The 22334-nt window shown below is 36.4% G+C and overlaps 2 protein-coding genes and 2 pseudogenes across 2 annotated transcripts; 3 read left to right on the top strand and 1 right to left on the bottom strand.

Annotated features, from left to right (window-relative positions):
- Positions 1-624: 624 nt before the first annotated feature.
- Positions 625-4305, bottom strand: LOC147407164 (uncharacterized). The gene is made up of 2 exons (XM_086432590.1): positions 4071-4305; positions 625-916 (listed from the first exon to the last, which is right to left on the bottom strand). The coding sequence occupies exons 1-2, from the start codon at positions 4303-4305 to the stop codon at positions 669-671; spliced, it is 483 nt and encodes a 160-aa protein (XP_086288716.1). The 3' UTR covers positions 625-668.
- Positions 4306-7611: 3306 nt separating this feature from the next.
- Positions 7612-9982, top strand: LOC147407163 (uncharacterized). Its single transcript, XM_086432589.1, has 5 exons — positions 7612-7635; positions 7979-8144; positions 8216-8346; positions 8616-8699; positions 9143-9982. Exons 1-5 carry the CDS (start codon positions 7612-7614, stop codon positions 9233-9235), a joined length of 498 nt encoding a protein of 165 aa, XP_086288715.1. The 3' UTR covers positions 9236-9982.
- A 2301-nt stretch (positions 9983-12283) lies between these two features.
- Positions 12284-14824, top strand: LOC147407162 (subtilisin-like protease SBT3 pseudogene; annotated as a pseudogene).
- Positions 14825-19330: 4506 nt separating this feature from the next.
- On the top strand, positions 19331-21748 carry LOC147407161 (subtilisin-like protease SBT3 pseudogene; annotated as a pseudogene).
- The last annotated feature ends 586 nt before the right edge of the window (positions 21749-22334 follow it).

Genomic DNA, 22334 nt, shown 5'->3' with positions numbered 1-22334 from the left:
GCCCATTCCAAACTTCTAACCCATGTTTTGAAAAATGTTTTGCCAAAATGTTTGGTGCTGAACATTTCCCTATATATATTTCTCCTTAAGTTATTATATGGTAAATATTGTTTTTTGGAAGAAGTTGAAGAGGATGAATTCAAGTAAGCTTGAAAAGTTTAATAGGTTAAAATAGGAGGTTTTAAGAAACAAAACAAAAGGTTTCTATCACAATTAAATTGAAGATAAGGGTGTTTTGATCATCCATATTAATTTCTCATGCAGGCCAGGTCTGGATGGATTAAAACCCATTAAAAAATCTTGAGATCCAACAGAGAAAATTCACAGTCAAGCTGATTGGTTGTATGTGGCTTCCCAATTGAAGTGCAAAACATTCATTAGTTGGTAACCATAAATAATAGAAAATATATAATCTTAAACATGCTAATAAACCATCAAAATGACATTAAGGCTGGTCTGGTAATCTTACATAAGTATATTAAAAGAAAATCAAAGCCAAACTTCAAAACAGAACCACCACCACAACAAGCCTATAAACCAAAATACCCCATCCAACCAATAGTATATATAAAAGACCCAAGATCCCTTACTCATCCCCCCACCCCCCATACCCCACACCAAACACACACACAGAAAAAGAAAAAGATAAAAAAGAAGAGACAAACTTTCTACTTGTTTCCTTTCTCACTGTCATGGAGACCAGCAAAGTAGCCTTGTGGGTTACTCTCAAATGCATCCCTTGATATGTAACCCTCTGCCCCTGGAGCTTTCATTGATCCTGACCCACCACCACCTCCACCAGTCGATCTTCCTGAGCTTCCACCACCAACATCACTTCCTTTCCCTCCACCACCACCGCTGCCTTTCCCTCCTCCTCCACCACCTACGCTGCCTTTCCCTTCTCCACCACCTTTTCCTTCCATTTCAGTATAAAAATGTAATTGAAGTAAATAATTAAGAAAGTTAATTTGGTGTAAAGAAGCCAACTAAGCTTGGTTATTTATAAAATGTCGCATGTAGGCACCCTCTTTAATCACCTTCATTGGAATGGCTTTTTAGTTATTAAATTGTTCTCGTAAATTTACAAGCATGAGCTGATGGGTTTGTGCGATGAGTCCCAAGTCCTCGATTATTATCTTCTATTAATTTTGAGTTTTTGAAACTTGGGAGTAGGAGAGTAGATCATTGAATTACTACAATAAACCATAAAGCATATATGACAAGGATGCATCATTTAGATATCACCAATCACGCTTTTTTTTCCATGTCAGGTCCACCAAGTGTGCCCATCATTCATAAGTCCATATTTGATGTACCTGGGGATACAATAGAGGCTGAGATGGGAAGATATTCATAGTGATTCCTAACAATATGATTTCCTACTACCTAGGAAAGAAGTACTAATCCCTAGGAATCAAGTGTTTGCCTCTCTTCTAAACCGTTGATGGTCTGCCTCGTTCTTTAGTCAAGTCCAAAGTAATGTTTTGGACCAAAGAAACATGCATGATGCATTATTAGGATCATTGTAGAATTTAAATTGAGAGCTGCTATTGGCACATCAACTTTTATTTATTACACCCCTATTTCTTAAAATTATTTATCACTCCCTAATTAAAGATTAAAACACACCATTCCAACATTACAAAAAGTTTTGGTTGAAGCTATTACCCCAACGTTACAAAGCATTATAACACATTCAAACAACTTCAGCCGCTGTTTACAATTAGGATTAGGCTAATATAAAATCCTAAAGGAGTATTGCCACAAAGGAGAACTATGACTGCAACTTGGCTGGGTTGGAGATCAACTTGAACCCAACCCGAACTTGACAAATACTAACCCATGCATGTCTATGCCCCATTCAACCTCAGGCATGAAATGCTTAGCTTGAACCCAACCTATGTCAGGTTAGTTCCTTCTTCATTAATATTAGAGAATTTAATAATGATAAGGATGTGTTTAAAACTATGTGGTATGTAAAAGAATGTAAAATTTGCAGATGCCAACTAGCTTAGATAGTAAAGTCTTTGGGTGATGATACCAGAAACCTAGGTTTGAATTTTGTCAATATCGAATTATTAAAATCGTTAAAAATTACAGGCTTACCAGTAAGAATAAAAAGAATACAAAATTTACAATCACTTGTCCTAAAAATGTGTTTCAAGTTTAAATACATGAAATTATAAGCAAATTTAAAGAAGAAAATGATGATGATCAACCCAATTCCCATGCTTGGGTTCAAACAAAAGCTTGAAATGTGAATGAAAAAGAAATTAAGATTGCAAAATGTTATTAAATTTTAATCATATTAAGTTTGGTTTGGGCAAATCGGACAACCCAATTCCCATGCTTGAATGCAAGACCAAACCGAAGCTAATTGTGCCCAAATCTAACCCAAGGTCTAGTTCCACGCAGCGAGTTCAGATTTGGCCCACCCAAGTTGCAACCCTAAGTTGAACTAGTTAATGCATGTCCTAAAATGCATCTAATTATGGTATGCACATGGTCAAGGTCCTCTTAAAATAGGCACATACTGTGATTGTTTTTGTTGTAAAGGAAATGTTTAAATTAATTGTTTAACATGAAGACAATAAGGTTTCTCATAGTTTTTGTTATTGTCATCATCAAACCTTTTAGGGTTTGTTGAACTTAATTATCATATCACCCCAATTAAAATAAATTTAAAGCAATGGATTCTATTAAAGATCTGCTGTTGCTTCCTCAATTCATGTATTAAAGTTCATTAAATTCACCTTGGGATCTGATTTTTGTACTGAAATTGCCCAAAAAAATAAATATTTTTTCCAAAAATACCCTCAAGTGCTTGTTCCCAAAGTGTGCCCCTAATTCTTTTTTAACTAGGATTGTTATCAATTCTTGTTGTGCATTGTTTGATTTTTTTTTTTTCCCATATTAATTCATATGTTGGTTAGGTATCATCATGACTTTTTGCAATATTATGCCTAGATTGGATCCATTGGCCATTTTGTAAATCCATTAATTAAAAAATAATATATATATACTTGAACCCAAATATGGATAGAAATCACAAATTAGGGGCTTGGATCCATTGACATTAATTTTCATAAATCCATTAGAAAAAAACTTGGACCCAATGGATAGAAATCACAAATCAAACCGATCCTTGATGCTTAAGTATTCTACGTCAAAAGTTAGGAAAAACATTATTCCACCCTCCCTTGTATTCTCACTTTTTAATTATGCATAATGATTCAAAGAAGGAAGAAATTTGACTTAATTTCGCTCCTTGTGCCACTCAAATAACAGTAGAAATTTTGGCAGTGCTTTCACATTGTTCACGTCACAAGCAATAGCCAGTATGTGATGTAGAGAATTAAACAAGTCTGGCCAGCAATGTAGAATCTATTTGAGTGCTAAGGCACTGAAGTGGACTTAGTGCTAAATGTGCATCACATGTGGGAGTCCATGATAAAATAACAGCCGTTACAATGTTTACTGTCGTTATCTTGCTACATATTGGGACCTTTAACTGTTCTTGGTGATCCTTTTTTTTTTCCCCCCGAAAATAATGAGCTCACTTACAGTATAAGGCTAAAAATGGTGTTTTTAAGAAAGAAACAAAAGAAAAGGTTTCTATCATAATTAAATTGAATATAAGGATGTTTTGATCATCCATATTAATTTCTCATGTAGGTCAGTTCTGGATGGATCAAAACCCATTAAAAAATCTTGAATTCCAACAGAGAAAATTCTCACAATCATGCTGATTGTTTGTATGTGGCTTCCCAATTGAAGTGCAAAACATTCATTAGTTGGTAACCATAAATAATAGAAATATATAATCTTAAACATGCTAATAAACCATCAAAATGATATTAAGGTGGGTCTAGTAAACCTTACATAGATATATTAAAAGCAAAACCAAGCCAAACTTCAAAACAGACCCACCACCACAACAAGCCTATAAACCAAAATACCCCATCCAACCAATAATATATATATATATATATAAAAGGCCCAAAAAAAAAAAAAAACAAACACACACACACACACAAAAAGAGAAACTTTCTACTTGTTTCCTTTCTCACTGTCATGGAGACCAGCAAAGTAGCCTTGTGGGTTGCTCTCAAATGCATCCCTTGATATGTAACCCTCTGCCCCTGGAGCTTTCATTGATCCTGACCCACCACCACCTCCACCAGTCGATCTTCCTGAGCTTCCACCACCAACATCACTTCCTTTCCCTCCACCACCACCGCTGCCTTTCCCTCCTCCTCCACCACCTCCGCTGCCTTTCCCTTCTCCGCCTCCTTTTCCTTCCATTTCAGTATAAAAATGTAATTGAAGTAAATAATTAAGAAAGTTAATTTGGTGTAAAGAAGCCAACTAAGATTGGTTATTTATAAAATGTCGTATGTAGGCACCCTCTTTAATCACCTTCATTGGAATGGCTTATTAGTTATTAAATTGTTCTCGTAAATTTACAAGCATGAGCTGATGGGTTTGTGCGATGAGTCCCAAGTCCTCGATTATTATCTTCTTAATTTTAAGTTTTTGAAACTTGGGGAGATGGATAGTAGATCATTGAATTACTACAATATACCATAAACCATATATGACTAGGATGCATCATTTAGATATCACCAATCACGCTTTTTTTTCCATGTCAGGTCCACCAAGTGTGCCCATCATTCATGAGTCCATATTTGAAGTACCTGGGGATACAATAGAGGCTGAGATGGGAAGATATTCATTGTGATTCCTAACAATATGATTTCCTACTACCTAGGAAAGAAGTACTAATCCCTAGGAATCAAGTGTTTGCCTCCCTTATAAGCCGTTGATGCTCTGCCTCATACTTTAGTCAAGTCCAAAGTACATGCATTACTAGGATCATTGTAGGATTTAAATTGAGAGCTGCTATTGGCACATCAACTTTTACTTATTACACCCTTATTTCTTAAAATTATTTGTCACTCCCTAATTAAAGATTAAAACACACCGTTCCAACATTCAAACACCTTCAGCCGCTGTTTACAATTAGGATTAGGCTAATATAAAATCCTAAAGGAGTACTGCCACAAAGTAGACTGCAACTTGGCTGGGTTGCTGATCAACTTGAGCCCAACCCGAACTTGACAAATACCAACCCGTGCATGTCCGTGACCCATTCAACCTCGGGCATGAAATGCTTAGCTTGAACCCAACCCATGTCACGTTAGTTCCTTCTTCATTAATATTAGATAATTTAATAATTATAAGGATGTGTTTAAAGATAAGTGATATGTAAAAGAATGTAAAATTTGTAGATGCCAACTAGCTTACACTACGTCATTTTGCGGTTTTGGCGACGCCTCAATTGCGCTAAAAACGACTGCTAAAGCCAGTCGTTAATTGCGACAGTTGTGAACCGTCGTTTCAACAAAATAAGTAAATTTTGGGGTGCCAATAGCCACTCTAACAAAAAAAAAAATTTGATTTTCAGCCGTCTCTCTCGCTCGGATCTCTCTCTCTCTCTGCTTGTATCTCACTCTCACTCTCGCTCTCTTTGTCGAATCCGTCGCTCTTCTCACTCTCTCTCGAATCTGTCTGTTACTCTCTCTCTCTCTCTCTCTCGAATCTATCTCTCTTACTCGACGCTATCCCGATTTCAATAAGTTTGAAGTCGTCTTCTTCTAAGTTTCGATCTAGAAGGTAAATCGATCAGAGTTTGATCGAAAAACCTACGCTCGATCTCTCACTACAGAATCTGTGATTTTGATCGAAGGTTTTAGTGATTTATGGCAGAATCGATCGGAGTTTGATCGAAGGTTTTAGTGATTTGTTCGATCTCCCTCCCTTTGCTTGGTTTGTGATCGAATCTTCAGGTATGTTAAAGTTTTTATTGAATCTCTGATTTTCCTTGATTAATTTAGGGTTTCAAATGTTTTCTTCAATGTTAAAGCATGTTTTAGGGTTTGGTTATGGAGTTTTATATCATGATCTAGTTGTTATATCTCTTTAATTTCAGTTTTGAACATGAGTTCTTGTAAGCTCAATTTTAGATCTAATTATCTTTCATATTCATCAATTTGAGATCTGAATATGGCTCTTTTTCTGAAAATTTTAGAAGATCCATTACTTTTTTCAATTTTGTGAGAATAAATTGAATTTGATCTGCATTTGTTTCAGGCTCAAGAAAATGTCTTTGATTTGCAAGTATTCTTGTTTTGATGACTTGTGTGATTTTATTTCTTTTTTTTTTTTGTGTTGAAGGAGGTCCTTTGTGTTTATAGAAGCTAAGGACCCTGGACTCCTAATAATTTTATTATCTGATTTATTTTTTCACGAATTTGATACAGCTCCATCGGTCTCTGATGGAATTTTTCCTTTGTAGTTGATCTTTCACTTCTTTAGCATAAGAAAGGTTGAGGTTATGCTATGGATATGTTGTGATAAAGAACTTGATTATATTTAGGATCCACCAATTTGATCTACACATTAAGACTTGATCAAGATTAGAGATTTCCAGTCTCTTTATTCGATTAATTTTTCTCAGAGGGAATTATTATTTTTAAATATTCTGCATTTTTTTATGGCTCAAGAGAATTTCTGTATATAAATTATACTTTCCATGAAGTGGCTTTACTTAGATCTGATTACTAGAGTTGCATATAGAAATTTGAATCTTAGATCTAGCAATTTTAAAACTTGACTCATCTAGACCATAATGCTGACATTACCATAATGCTGAATTATGATATTATGATTCTCTGTAGGCATCTCCAATACAGCTTGGTGGACGGCAAGTACACATTGAGGAGAGGAGGGCAAATGGCACCAGCACATATTGTGGGGGAAGTATGTGCCTTTTATCCCAAGTTCTCTACTATTTGCAGCCTTTTTTCAGTGTACACATCTCTCTTTTTTTCTTTCTCTTTCCCACTAACTTAAATGTGTGACCGCTTTGTATAACTTCTAATCTCAATGTTATATTGTGCTGTTTTCTGCTGAAATGATTCATCAGAAATAACAGAGATCGCTATTAATGAAATATTACCAAAGATTAATGGCAGAGTAAGACACATAAAATTCTTTACCTAGCCCCAGCCTCATAGCTATTTTATTATCAGCTGAATGATTTTGCTGTTATGAACCACTCTGTCAAGGTTGTGTGTATATCTATTCATTTATACCTTTAGTAATGAATGTCAGGCGTAAGAGTCAAAGTTAACATCCGAGTAAGAGTCAAAGTTAACATCCGAGTATCTCACATTGATCGGAATCACTATAAATCAAATGGATGTAGTGAAAAACTAGAATTGGGGTGCTATTAAGATGTCAAGTTAAGGAGGGATCTAGTTGTTTTTTACGAGTACCACTGGTAAGGATGAAGGAGGTCTTTGGATAAAGAGGAATATAAATAAAAACTGTCAATTAGTCTTTGCATCAGTAACCATACGAATTGGTGCCAACCTGGCTGAGAAGCTTACTTTGAAGAAGCACAACTTTTTGTATAATTTGATTCAACTTGGCCAAAATGCTCACATGATCAAATAGTATTGCTGCCACTTGACAATGATGAACCGGCCAAGTAGCATCTGAGCCAAAATTTAAAATCATGTTGAAGAACAAAAGTTTGTCTTAGATATGACATGTATTCTTAACTTCCATGTATGCTATTTGATTTCTTTGATGTATTTGGCTTGTACTTCTTGTACTAGATGCTCTCAGTCATTTAGGCTGGTGTCCACACGCAATATTACACCAAGTGTATTTGCTCTATTATGTTGTCCAAGGTTGGTGAACCTTTCACCGACAGTTTATGGAGCTTGGTGTATAGATCAAGTTATGGGCTTCTTTGTTAAATATAGTTTTATAGATAAACAAATAGATGCAAATTTGTGCTTCTTTATTCATATTCAGTGTTTGGATTCTGGTGTGACAATAGACCACTACACCTTCATTTTACTAGCTTATTTAGTTCATCAGTATATGACCTACCCTAAGATTTCAGGAACTTCAACCTACCATAAGCCTATATGGTCAAACCAGCAAGTCGAAACTCGGAGTTGTAGTTGGTGCTGCAGGAGGTGTTGTGCTTCTTCTGATAATTGGGGCCATCTTTGTATATCTATACCGTCAAGTACACGAAAAGTGTGATGTCTTTGTTGACGTTGCTGGTAATTTGGTCTATGAATTGCATTTTTCATTACTTGAAAATGTTTTCTTTAGTTTTTTTTGTTTTTTGAAGATAGCAAAAAGGGGGGTGGTGGTGGTGGTGGTGATGGTGATGACAAAAGAAAATTACTATGGCTAGCCCAAGATATGGTATGGCGTCGATCATTAGTTGCTGCCACTGGAGGGGACTATTGCACCCAACATGTAAGTAATGCCTCCATCCCTTTGATTGGGCCCTCATGTTCTGTTTTTTTGAGTATTCGGAGTTAAGAAACTCGGGTTTGAGTGCCCAATCTCAGAATATAGTGGTTAAGTCATATGGTGCACTCCAATGGATCATATAGACACCACCCAAATGGCCGTCTTGAAAGCGTGCTGATTGGTGATCGATAGGGTCCTTATCATTTAGTTTAATTTCATATATGCAACCATATTATAATTTATTTTAAATTATCTCAGTGGTTTCGATGTAGCTACTTCTTATGAAACGAGGGGGTAGAGTTATATATGGAGGGAAGCTTGGTGACCACTCCCAGACTATGATTAACTACTTTCAGGTACCAGTGAACTCTCTTACTTTCTTATTTATTTTGGTGGAAGGAGAAACGCTATCAATTGAATCTAAATCTTACAACATGTAGGCTCCAATATTAAAGTTAATAAAGAGTTTGTTTTTTAAGGTCGAGAGAACTATCATTGATAATGAATCACTGTGGTACTAAAAGAATAGAAAATATTGTTATAGATGGAAGTTGGCATTTGTATAATCTAAGATATGAAGAATTTAGATGGTTTCACACAGGAGTAACCTTGAATTTAGATTGCATGCATGAAGCCTCTTCTATGCAAGATAGAAACTGAGCATAAACCACCATTAATGCCTTGCCACTCATCTATGCAAGCTAGCAGCTGAGCATGCTAAGCTCTGTAACAGATTCACCATAAATTATTTTATGAAACATTTGTCATTGTTTGACGTGCAACTGTTCCCAACATGCAGGTTTTATGTAGCAGAGGTCCTCCTTTCTTTGGAGTACCTTCACATGCTTGGGATTGTCTATCACGACGTCAAACCAGAAAATGTTCTCGTTAGGGAAGATGGACACATAATGCTATCCAACTTTGACCTCTCCCTCCGATGCAGTGTCAGCCCAACTATTGTCAAATCTTCTTCCCTTGAGTCTGAACCCTTCCGGAAGAACCATGTTTATTGTGTTCAACCAGCTTGCATTGAGCCATCTTGTATCCAGCCATCCTGTGTAGCCCCCACAACATGCTTCTCGCCCCGTCTCTTCTCCAGCAAATCCAAGAAAGATCGAAAACCCAAAAATGAGATTGGAAACCAAGTCAGTCCATTGCCTGAGCTCATTGCGGAGCCAACTGGGGCTCGGTCAATGTCATTTGTTGGGACCCATGAATACTTGGCACCTGAGATAATCAAAGGTGATGGCTATGGGAGTGCTGTGGATTGGTGGACTTTCGGCATCTTTCTATATGAACTTTTGTTTGGTAAAACTCCTTTCAAGGGATCAGGGAATCGGGCAACGTTGTTCAATGTTGTGGGTCAACCATTATGGAAGCTAGTGGCTGTATGCTGTGGTAGCACCCGCTAGGACGTTATATACAAAAGGTTGTGGTTGTTAATTGTTTGATTTTACTTTCTAAAAATAAATAATTTATGGTAAGTGGCTGAAAATAGTTAGATTTATGAAAGTTGAATATGAGGGGCATTTGGGTCTTTTCATGTTATTAGTTGGGGTGTAGGTCATCAATGTCAAAACATAGGGGTATCTCCAACATTTAGCAACATGTGAGGGGGTCAGGTATAAAATAAATTTTTTTAAAAAACAAAATACCCTATAGCGACGGTGGCTGACCGTCGCTATATCTCTATTTTAGAGTCGTTTTTTTCCGACTGCCTTGGACAGTCGTTTTTAAAAAACCACTCCTTTTAAAACGACTCGTTTTCCGACTATAGGGGCAGTCGTATTTTTTAAAAACGATTGTCTTGGACAGTTGTTTTTGGCGCATTATGACGTAGTGTTAGATGGCAAATTCTTTGGGTGATGATACCAGAAACCTAGGTTTGAATCTTGTCAACACCGAATAATTAAAATCGTTAAAAATTTCAAGCTTACCAGTAAGAATAAAAAGAATACAAAATTTACGATCACTTGTCCTAAAAATGTGTTTCAAGTTTAAATACATGAAATTATAAGCAAATTTAAAGAAGAAATGATGATGATTAACTAAAGTTTGAAATGTGAATGAAAAAGAAATTAAGATTGCAAAATGTTATTAAATTTTAATCATATTAAGTTTGGTTTGGGTAAATCGGGCAACCCAATGCCCATACTTGAAACCAAGACCAAACCGAAGCTAACTATGCCCAAATCTAACCCAACGTCTAGTTCAACGCAGCGAGTTCAGATTTGGCCCACCCAAGTTGCAACCCTAAGTTGAACTAGTGAATGCATGTCCTAAAATGCATCTAATTAAGGTATGCACATGGTCAAGGTCCTCTTAAAATAGGCACATACTGTGATGGTTTTTGTCGTAAAGGAAAAGTTTAAATTAATTGTTTAATATGAAGATAATAAGGTTTCTTATAGTTTGTTATCGTCATCATCATCAAACCTTTTTAGGGTTTGTTGAACTTAATTATCTTATCACCCCAATTAAAATAAATTTAAAGCAATGGATTCTATTAAAGATCTGCTCTTGCTACCTCGATTCATGTATTAAAGTTCATTAAATTCCCCTTGGGATCTGACATTTGTACTGAAATTATCCTAAATAAATAAATATTTTTTTCAAAAATACCCTCAAGTGCTTGTTCCCAAAGTGCATTTAATGCATTTTAACGTGTGCCCCTAATTCTTTTTTTACTAGGATTGTTATCAATTCTTGTTGTGCATTGTTTGATTTTTTTATCATATTAATTCATATGTTGGTTAGGTATCATCATGAATTTTTGCAATATTATGCCAAGATTGGAACCATTGGCCATTTGGTAAATCCATTAATTAAAAAAAAATACTTGAACCCAAATATGGATAGAAATCACAAATTAGGGCTTGGATCCATTGACACTAATTTTCACAAATCCATTAGAAAAAAACTTGGACCCATGGATAGAAATCACAAATCAAACCGATCCTTGATGCTTAAGTATTCTGCATCAAAAGTTAGGAAAAACATTAGTCCACCCACCCTTGCATTCTTACTTTTTAATTATGCATAATGATTCAAAGAAGGAAGAAATTCGACTTAATATCGCTCCTAGTGCCACTCAAATAACCGTAGAAATTTTGGCAGTGCTTTCACGTCACAAGCAATAGCTAGTATGTGATGTAGAGAATTAAAACAGGCTGGCCTACGCCTTCTGCAATGTGGAATCTATTTGAGTGCTAAGGCACTGAAGTGGACTTAGTGCTAAATGTGCATCACAAGTGGGAGTCCATGGTAAAATAACAGCCGTTACAATGTTTACCGTCGTTATCTTGCTACATATTGGGACCTTTAACTGTTCTTGGTGATCTTTTTTTCCAAAAATAATGAACTCTCTTTGAAGAAAAAAAATACATAAAGTATAATTTAAACGACATTTAAGGAATTGAGGTAAAGCATCAAACCAACTGTTGAAATGTTACCACTTAGATCAAAAGACATTCTTAAGGATTATGGTGGAATACAAATCTAAACAAATATGTACAAATCCCTAGAAAATTTGTTTCTTCTCCTATCAAAACCATAGGTTTGAGGCAGGAAAAACTATTTTAAAAAATAAGAAGAAAATACAAGCCGCAAACGATGTTTGGAGCTTTACATCAAACAAACGGCAAAGATAGAAGAATATTTCTTGGAATTTTCTAATGAAACAGATCATTAACAAACATGATTGATACCTAAGAAACGTGTGTTTTCCCTTCCATCTCAATTGTATGTTTGATAGTGTCCATTAAATTAAATCTTGTTTAAGGTTAAAAAAGTTCAAAAAATGAATGATAACCCTAACCTAATATTACACCATTATAATGATCCTTTTGACACACAAATACATTCTTACTTATAGATAGATTTGGGGCTAACTTTTCTTTATAAATACATCAATTTATCACAAGCTTCAGTATAAGTCTCCATGGCTACCCTAACGCTGTTGTATGGATTTCTCTTTCTAATCACTATCTCACACACATCAATTTTAGCAAAATCAGATACCCATATCATTCACATGGACTTACTTGCCATGCCAAAAATTTTCACTGATCACCATAGCTGGTATGCTGCCACTCTTTCCTCTGTATTAGATGTCTCTCAAGCTGGCACTGCTACTTCTAACCTTGTCTATACTTATAACAATGCCATCCAAGGCTTCTGTGCTAGTTTATCTCCTTATGAGTTGAAACAACTGGAAAAAACATCGGGCTTTATTTCTTCAATGCGAGATGTACCTGTTAAGGTCCACACAACTCATACATCCAAATTCCTAGGCCTCAACTCCAACTCTGGTGCATGGTTGGATTCAAGTTATGGCAAAGATGTTATAATTGGAGTTGTCGATAGTGGAATTTGGCCAGAGAGTGAGAGCTTTAAAGATGATGGCATGACTCAAGTTCCTTCAAGATGGAAAGGAAAGTGTGTGAACGATATCTCCTTCAATTCTTCTATGTGCAATAAGAAACTCATAGGAGCTCAATTCTACAATAAAGGTATAATTGCTAACAAACCCGATACAACCATCTCTGTGAATTCTCCACGTGACGATGATGGGCATGGGACTCATACTTCCTCGACAGCAGCGGGTAACTACGTTGAAGGTGCATCGTTCTTTGGGTATGCCAGGGGAACTGCTAGGGGCATGGCACCACATGCACATGTGGCCATGTATAAGGCTCTTTGGAACGACGATGCTTACATCTCTGATATTCTTGCTGCGGTAGACCAAGCAATTGAAGATGGCGTTGATATCTTGTCCCTCTCAATGGGGTTTGGTGAGATTCCTTTGTATGAAGATCCAATTGCCATAGCTTCCTTTGCGGCTGTGAAGAAGGGCATTCTCGTTGCATGTTCAGCAGGAAACGATGGTCCTCCATTTTGGTACCTACAAAATGGGGCACCATGGATACTAACTGTAGGTGCGGGTACAATCGACCGTGAATTTAGTGGAGTTGTGATTCTGGGCAATGGAGTTTCGGTCATTGGTGCATCTCTGTACCTTGAGAGTTCGACACTCAACCAAGTACCTCTTGCTTACATGAACAAGTGCAACAATTTTGAGGAGTTAAAGAAAGTTGGTTATAAGATTGTTGTGTGTATCGGTAGTGACGATTATAAGATAAATGGTCAAATCGATTATGTTGAAAATGCTAATGTAGCTGGAGGTATCTTCATTGGTCTAACCTCTTCCTTAGAGCTTCTCATACAAACCTCATTTCCAGCCACTTTTATTAGTCCTCATGACGGCCAACCTATCCTTGATTACATTAAGATCAACTCCAATCCAAGAGCGAGTTTGAGATTTCAAAAGACATATATTGGTACAAAGCCAGCACCACTTGTAGCCGAATATAGCTCAAGAGGGCCATCTCCAAGCTGCCCTACAGTATTGAAGCCCGACCTTATAGCTCCTGGCTCTTTAGTACTAGCATCATGGGCTCAAACTAGTTCGGCAGATCGCTTCAATATCATAACTGGGACGTCCATGGCTTGTCCTCATGTGGCAGGAGTGGGAGCACTTGTGAAGGGCATGCACCCGAAATGGAGCCCTGCTGCCATTAGATCCGCCATGATTACCACGGCTGACTCTTTAGATAACACTCTCAACCCCATCAAAGATTTTGGTGATGGTTTGCAACCCGCAAGCCCGCTAGCCATGGGAGCTGGTCATATCAACCCTAATAAGGCTCTTGACCCGGGACTTATCTATGACACAGATGCAGAGGAATATGTGAGATTCCTTTGTTCCTTGAACTACACCAAGAAGCAAATCAAGGTGATCACAAGGTCTTCTGTTTTCAATTGTTCGAACCCATCTTTGGATCTCAACTACCCATCTTTCATTGCCTTCTTCAATGCAAGTAAGTTTTCTTTGAATACTGTTGTACAAAAATTTAGAAGGACAGTAACAAATGTGGGAGACGGGATGTCAACTTATGCTGCTAATTTGACATCCATGGATGAAATTCAGGTGAGTGTGGTACCAAACACATTGGTTTTCAGACACAAGTATGAGAAGTTAAGCTATACACTTGCTTTGAAGGGCCCAAAAAGGATGAAAAAGTTGGTGGTTTACGGTTATCTCAGTTGGGTGGAGGTCAGAGGTACACATGTGGTGAGAAGCCCTATAGTTGCTTCAAGGCTCAACCTTGATGACGTAGAACGTTGAGGGATCAATGCTTTAGATCAAGGATTTTTGAGAATCAACTCCACAAATGGAGAGATGATTTGTTCATACGAAAAGTCAATCCAAGATTTCACAAAATCCAAATTGGCCAATTGCACGAAACCTAACGTGGGTAGTTCTGTGTATTGGGGATGACCTATCAATAGATGCATGTTCATGCAATTGGTCAATATAGGATTCTGTGAAATCCCAAATTGACTTTCTTGTGATAAAAAAAATTCTCATAAACAGGGAACTTATTCTAAATATCTCCAATTATTATAATCACCCTTCACCCTTTCCTAAATAGTAGGATATGATCTCTATATTCTCTATCAAGTGAACAAGAAGGTAGCATTGGCATTTTGTGTCCTTGTAAAAAAAATTATGAACAAACATTTACACTATTAAGTGCAAGCACATTCTCTCTTTCTTCCTTCACTTTGAATTTGAACGACTCCATAAATGGGAATTGTTATTTTTAAAGAGTTATATAACCATACCCCATGGATAATTTTGAAGAACCCCTCCTGGTTTTGGTGGAACATAGAGAATTCCCTTGTTTTCAAATTGATGACAATTCTTTTGACTTCAGTCGTTGGTGGTAGATTAATATAAAATGACTGAAACACCTTGGCCTTCAACTTCTCAACGATGTTATTCTGAGCTTTAATCTATAGATGGCAAACGTTGCGGAAGGCATTGGATGTTATGTTATGGTTTCTGATGAAAAAATAAAAAATAAAAAATAAAAAAATCACCATTGAAGGATCCCGCGTTCCCATAAATGGAAATAAGGAAAGTAGCATTTTTGAGTGACCTTTATAAATAGAGGATATCATAAGGTCGAAGAGGCAATCTCAGCATCATCCTTCTCTTTTGTCTTTCATTGATCCATATTCTTCAATTTTAATTGTAAATCATAGAGCTGCATCACCAAGAACATAATAATAATAATAATAATAACCCCGAGGGATTGGCTCAATGGCAATTTCAAATGGATAAGCGGCTAATGCCCGTAGGTTGTGAGTTTGATACCCAATATGAGCATTAATTCCTCAGGGGCCCCCACAAGGGCGCACCCTCACTTACCTAGTGTGCATGATGTGCAGGCATTGCACGTGCCCTGGGATTAGTTCTTGGAAAAGATCATGGTATATGGACTGGGCAAAGCCTAGATATGGGCCCGGTCCACTCTCTCAGGGAATACCCGGTTTTCAAAATAATAATAATAAAAGTAACCTGACCTGAAATTATTCTTTGTGTTGGTTCATGATTCTTAGAAGTAATCATGGTATTGAGGTTATTTTACGAACAATTTGTGAATTGAGAAAATTGCTCTTTTTTCTCCAACAAACTTCATCTGGAAACCTAAAATTGGTGAAGAAATAACAAGATGTTTCTTTTGTTCCCTTCCGGCAGTGGGAACAAAAAATGCGAGCTATTTTTTTGATAAGTTAATTTTATTAGAGCGAAACGAAATAAAGACAAGTTGAGATATCGGCGTTCAAACAACAATACTTACAAAAAATACAACAATTCCTTTCCCATTTACTCAAAAAGTCCTTAAAGAACTCTTTTAAACTCTTTAAAGAGCAAAAAAGCAAGTGTGGATTTGTTGTCAACAGAAAAAACAAAAAAGCTGCGTGAAGTTGATGAATCAATGAAGAATGTATCAAGAAAAAGGTAAAACTCAAACACTTAGCCACTCAGCCCATGGTCTCGGCCTAATCAAGCATTCCAATTTTTTTCAATACACATGACATTATGTCCTTAGCTCATCAGCGCCTAGCATAGTTTTTTTGTTTTTTTTATAGCAAAAATCTATATTCCTCAAAGACTCTAACTTTGCTCTATTGCTTAAAACGGGCAATTTTGAGGTACCCATCCATGTTTTGGTGTAGATTTGAGATAACCCCATAGATTTGAGGTACCCCTCCATGGTGAAGGGGGTGAGGCATCTGTTATCAATTGTAAAACCTGGGGTAGCTAAAATATTATCCAAAATCTTATTGTGTCCTCTCTTCATTTTTTTCCCTGTAAATGTCAACTGTAACCTTTTTGTTTTCACCTTTTTATGTGAGTGAATAGTGTTTTAGAGGAAGGAATAATTTTTTGAAGTTTCAAAAGTGGGTCGGAGTCTTCAAAACGAAGATGTCAATTTGAAGTCCCCGGTTGGAATAGCTCTAAGGCCATTAAAAATTACTTACAAAATCTTTGATTTGTAACAAACAAGAAAGAGTGGGTTAAAAGAGGTTTGATAAATTATTAGAATAATAATTCTCTGACGCCTCCCACTACATACGCTCCCATTACAAAATCGTAGATCATTTGCCTTGGGATACACAGAATTATAAATCTTTTTCTTGTGTAACCCAAGGCAAATGATCTACAATTCTGTGATGAGGTCGAAGGGGGGCGTTAAATGATCACAACTCAAAATATTAACTAGTCTAACATCTCAAGGAAATAGATTGGGTGAACATGACCCAATTAGAGGGTAATATAATTCCAATTGAATTGATTGATTTATTTTTAATTTTTAAGATCATTTTTATGTTTTTCTTAATATATTTTTTGCACTCCCTCAAAAAAGGTGAATGAAAGACTCAATAGGTAGATAGGGATAGAGAAAGTGGATATGGTCTCTTGGCATCCAAAAACATAATCCGATGCTCCAAGGTTACAGAGAAGGAAATTCTATGAATTTTGAAAAAAAAAATATTATTTTTTCACCGTTGAATATCATTTTTAAGTTTGAGAGTTATGTGAAAGTTCGGTAGCCATTCATTTTCAAAACCTTGGATATAGTTTAAAAGAAATTGTTTTTTTTTTTTTTTTTTTTTCTAAGTTTTTTGATGAAATTTAGAGGGTTTAAATGTAGGATTTATGATGTGGAAATCCATTTGAGCAAAACAACCTTGGTAAGGCTTAAAATCTTATTATGTTAATACGGAAAAGGTTTCGCATACAAGGTTTTAAAACTTGTCCGAAACTGAGATGATTCGCTCGGTCTCATTTAACAACGATATGGAAGTACAATGTATTTCAACACTCACATCATCTTACGAGATAAATGAGATGTCTTGAATGATATTTTGAAAATCTCGGTTGAGACAGTAAAACTAGTTCAAGTCAACTAGGATTTTGTAGATTTTGATTAAATTATTATTTTTAATTAAAATACTAATTATATAAATAAAACATAATTTTATCATTAAACATCTTCTAATCTATCTTATTTTATTAAAATAATAATTATTATTTCAATTAAAATATATGTAAATCAACCATTGTATTCGGTCTTATCGACAGACAAACGAGACGAAACCACAAATCCAGTTTTGAAACATTCTCACCTATGAAAGCAAGATTCTCTTTAGATAAGGCTTTGCTATAAATCAACAAGGCTGGCCCACACGTCCTGCAATTTTGCAACTGTTGCAGCACGATCATGTTTTAAAAAGAGCAAATTGATCACATTCTTTTGTTTATTCTTTTGGTCAAAATTTTGCAATTTTGTGGGTACAGCAAAAAGAAACATGTTTTAAACATTTGAACGTTTTTTTAAGACTGTACCATCCCTTCCAAAGAGTTTGTGTTTTTTCTCCTTATCTCAATTCTCAACCATAGGCTTAATAATAGTTTGAGTCGTGCTGGAGTGATCACAAGATTGGATCTTATATTGCGCATCTTGACGTGAAAGTGGATAAAAACTATAGATGTTTTTCAGTCATATCTCAAGGAAATAATCTATGGTTCCCATACACTTTCACGTTAGGGCACATGTGAGGTCCAATCTTGAGGTCACTTGACTAAAAGCGTGTGGTTGGAGAAATTCTTTAAATAATAATGATAAAAGTCGACATAAACAGACAAAAAAAAAATCACTCAAAATTCACTTGCTGACATGACATGTGCACATAATCATAAATATTTTTCTTTGGGTTACACAAGGTAAAAAGATCATACACACATCAACGTCAGAGAGTGAACTTCGAGTGGTTTTTTTTTTAAGAATAACCAAAACGGTAGAGTCTTTGAAATTATTTATCAAAACTTACACTATAGCAAATAATTCCGAAAACGGTAAATTTAGCATTTTCGGAATTAATTTTTTTTACCAAAACGGTAAAAACAGTAAATTGTATATATATATTTTATACTGAAAATACCCTTTTTTTTGTTTTACATATGTATTTATAATTTTAACCTTAAAAAAATGAAAATCCAACTAAAAAGATTCACTCTCTTTCTGTAATCCAACAATCATGTGTATTTACAATTTTTTTTTACCAAAATCAATTTTATTTTCGTAATTTCAGTCAAAAAATAAAAAGGGTATTTTCGGTAATAAAAAAAATACATTTTACTGTTTTTACCATTTTGATAAAAAAAAAATTAATTCCAAAAATGGTAAATTTACCATTTTCGGAAATATTTTGAATAGTGTACCATTTTGGTAAATAAATGAAAAGTAGTGTATGTTTTGGTAAATCTGCCTTTTTTTGAAGTCAGTTTATCATTATGTCTAACGATAACCCCCAAATAAGATATTGGTAAGTGGCTTTAATACCTTAATTTTAAAAGAAGACAGAAATCCCTGTCTTTGGGATAACGCTTTGCTGTTTGCTGCTTCTGTAATTATCGTGGTCCAAGTCTTACTCATTGATTTGTGCGTCTTGTTTCTTTATAAAACATCAATTTATCTATCACAAGCTCTCATATAGTTCATCCATGGCTAGTTTAAGACTCTTGTATGGCTTTCTCTTTCTAATCACAATCTCACACACATCCATTTGAGCAAAATCAGATATCTATATCATCCACATGGACTTATCCACCATGCCAAAAATTTCCCTGATCACCATAGCTGGTATGCTGCCACTCTTTCCTCTATATCAAATGTCGCTAAAGTTAGCACCACCACCATCACCACTACTTCTAACCTTGTCTATACTTATAATAATGCCATCCAAGGCTTCTGTGCTAATTTATCTCCTTTCGAGTTGGAACAACTGGAAAAATCCCTGGGCTTTATTTCTTCAGTGCGAGATGTACCTGTTAAGGCCCACACAACACATACATCCCAATTCCTCGGTCTCAACTCCAACTCTGGTGCATGGCCGGATTCAAGTTATGGCAAAGATGTTATAATTGGGGTCGTCGATAGTGGAATTTGGCCAGAAAGTGAGAGCTTTAAAGATGATGGCATGACTGAAGTTCCTTCAAGATGGAAGGGAAAGTGTGTGACTGATATCTCCTTCAATTCTTCAATGTGTAATAAGAAACTCATAGGAGCTCGATTCTACAACAAAGGTTTAATTGCTAACAAACCCTATATGACCATCTCTTTGAATTCTTCACGTGACGATGATGGGCACGGGACTCATACTTCGTCAACAGCTGCGGGTAACTACGTTGAAGGTGCATCGTTCTTTGGGTATGCCGGGGGAACTGCTAGGGGCATGGCACCACATGCACATGTGGCCATGTATAAGGTTCTTTGGAACGATCATGCTTACATCTCTGATGTTCTAGCTGCTGTAGACCAAGCAATTGAAGATGGCGTCGATGTCTTGTCCATCTCCATGGGGTTTCGTAAGGTTCCTTTGTATGAAGATCCAATTGCCATAGCTTCCTTTGCAGCTATAAAGAAGGGAATTCTTGTTACATCTTCAGCAGGAAATGAGGGTCCTCAACTTTGGTCCCTAAAGAATGGAGCACCATGGCAACTAACCGTAGCTGCAGGTACCATCAACCGTGAATTAAGTGGAGTTGTGACTCTTGGCAATGGAGTTTCAGCCATCGGTGCATCTCTGTACCATGGGAATTCGACACTCAGCAAAGTACCTCTTGTTTACATGAAGGAATGCAACAATGATGAGGAGTTAAATAAAGTTGGTAATAAAATTGTTGTGTGCACTGGTGGTGAGGATTACAACATAGATGATCAAATCTTAGATGTTAAAAATGCGAATGTAGCTGGAGGTATCTTCATTTGCCTAGTCTCTCAATTACAGGATCGCATAGAATCCGAGTTTCCGGCTGCTTTTATTAGTCCTCGAGATGGCCAACCTATCCTGGATTACATTAAGAACAATTCTGATCCGAGAGCAAGTATAATATTTCGAAAGACATATATGGGTACAAAACCAGCACCACTTGTAGCCGGATATAGCTCAAGAGGTCCATCTTCAAGCTGCTCAACTGTATTGAAGCCCGACCTAATGGCTCCTGGGTCTTTAGTACTAGCATCATGGGCTCAATTTAGTTCAGCAGATCGCTTCAATATCATGTCTGGGACGTCCATGGCTTGCCCTCATGTGGCGGGAGTAGGGGCACTTTTGAAGGGTGTGCACCCGGAATGGAGCCCTGCTGCCATTCGATCTGCCATGATGACTACATCTGACTCATTAGATAACACTCTCAACCCCATCAAAGATTTTGGTGATGATTCGCATCCCGCAAGCCCGCTAGCCATGGGAGCTGGTCATATCAACCCTAATAAGGCTCTCAACCCGGGACTTATCTATGAGATAGATGCAGAGGACTATGTGGGGTTTCTTTGTTCCTTGAAGTACACCAAGAATCAAATCAAGACAATAACAAGGTTTTCAGTTTTCAATTGTTCAAACCCATCTTCGAATCTCAACTACCCATCTTTCATTGCCTTCTTCAATGCGAGTAAATTTTCTTCAGGAACTATTGTACACAAATTTCAAAGGACGGTAACTAATGTGGGAACTGGGATGTCAACTTATGTTGCTAACTTGACATCCATGGATGAAATTCATTCAAGTATCGTGCCAAACAAATTGGTTTTCAGACACAAGTATGAGAAGTTAAGCTACACACTTTCTTTGACGGGCCCAAAAAGGTTGACCGAGTTGGTGGTTTATGGTTATCTCAGTTGGGTGGAGGTTGGAGGTAAACATGTGGTGAGAAGCCCCATAGTTGCAACCAGAGTAAACCAAGACGACAGTGAAGATTGAGGGATCAATGTTTTAGATCAAGGGGTTTTGTGGAATCAACCTGTTAGAGAACTGGACGCATCATATCATGCTACATGAGATATATTGTATCATCTAAAATGTAAGGTAGTGTTGATGTAATAACTATAAATATCCTATCAAGGTTCATGTAATAATCATCCAAGAATTCTCAGTAAAATCAGATTTCCATACAATTCCACAAATTAAGAATTGTTCCTAAATTTTACTATGCTATTTTGACAACTCTATCAAATGGACTAAATTGTACTCTTATCACCCTTTTCTGAACATTACCTTACCATCTCACATTTATTTTTCGACTCTCTCAAAACCCAATAATGGATTATCCTCCTCAAATCCAACAATTTTTTTTAACTAGGCAGCTTCTCAAGCTTAAGTACTATTTGGAGACAAAGATGACAGCAAAGGAATCAAAAAGAGATTAATTAGATTCTTAAATATCAACTATGACTACTCAAATAAAGTATAAATAGATGATTCAATCTAGATTTCTTCCTTATTCAAATCCTGACCTACAGAAATCAAAGAGCTCATTAAAAGTAGATTTCAGTGGTGTTTGACATGATCATGATGCACAAGGACATTGAAAATTTCCCTCATTACCATCACATCTCCTACACTAGGTAGATACCAACTAGGGGTGTCAATGGTACCCATTTACCCAAAATCGAACAGGAACCGAAATCAAAAACCCTGGTTCTGGTTCTCTTTCTATTGGAATCGATTAGAGCCGGGTCTAACATAGAACCAAACCTATAGGAACTGGAATCAGTAGGTTATATCTGATGGGT

The sequence above is a fragment of the Akebia trifoliata genome, chromosome 3, assembly GCF_017979445.1.
Source record: "Akebia trifoliata isolate Shusen 1 chromosome 3, ASM1797944v1, whole genome shotgun sequence".
NCBI lineage: Eukaryota > Viridiplantae > Streptophyta > Magnoliopsida > Ranunculales > Lardizabalaceae > Akebia > Akebia trifoliata.
The sequence above is the reverse complement of the archived record's forward strand: the minus strand, read 5'-3'. Positions and strand labels throughout refer to the sequence as shown.

Coding starts and splice junctions, on each gene's coding strand:
- LOC147407163 (XM_086432589.1), top strand. CDS start 7,612: ATGACATGTATTCTTAACTTCCAT. Junction 7,636..7,978: donor CATGTATTCTTAACTTCCAT/GTATGCTATTTG, acceptor CTAAGATTTCAG/GAACTTCAACCTACCATAAG. Junction 8,145..8,215: donor TGTCTTTGTTGACGTTGCTG/GTAATTTGGTCT, acceptor TGTTTTTTGAAG/ATAGCAAAAAGGGGGGTGGT.
- LOC147407164 (XM_086432590.1), bottom strand. CDS start 4,305: ATGGAAGGAAAAGGAGGCGGAGAAGGGAAAGGCAGCGGAGGTGGTGGA. Junction 917..4,070: donor CTTTGCTGGTCTCCATGACA/GTGAGAAAGGAA, acceptor CTGAAATGGAAG/GAAAAGGTGGTGGAGAAGGG.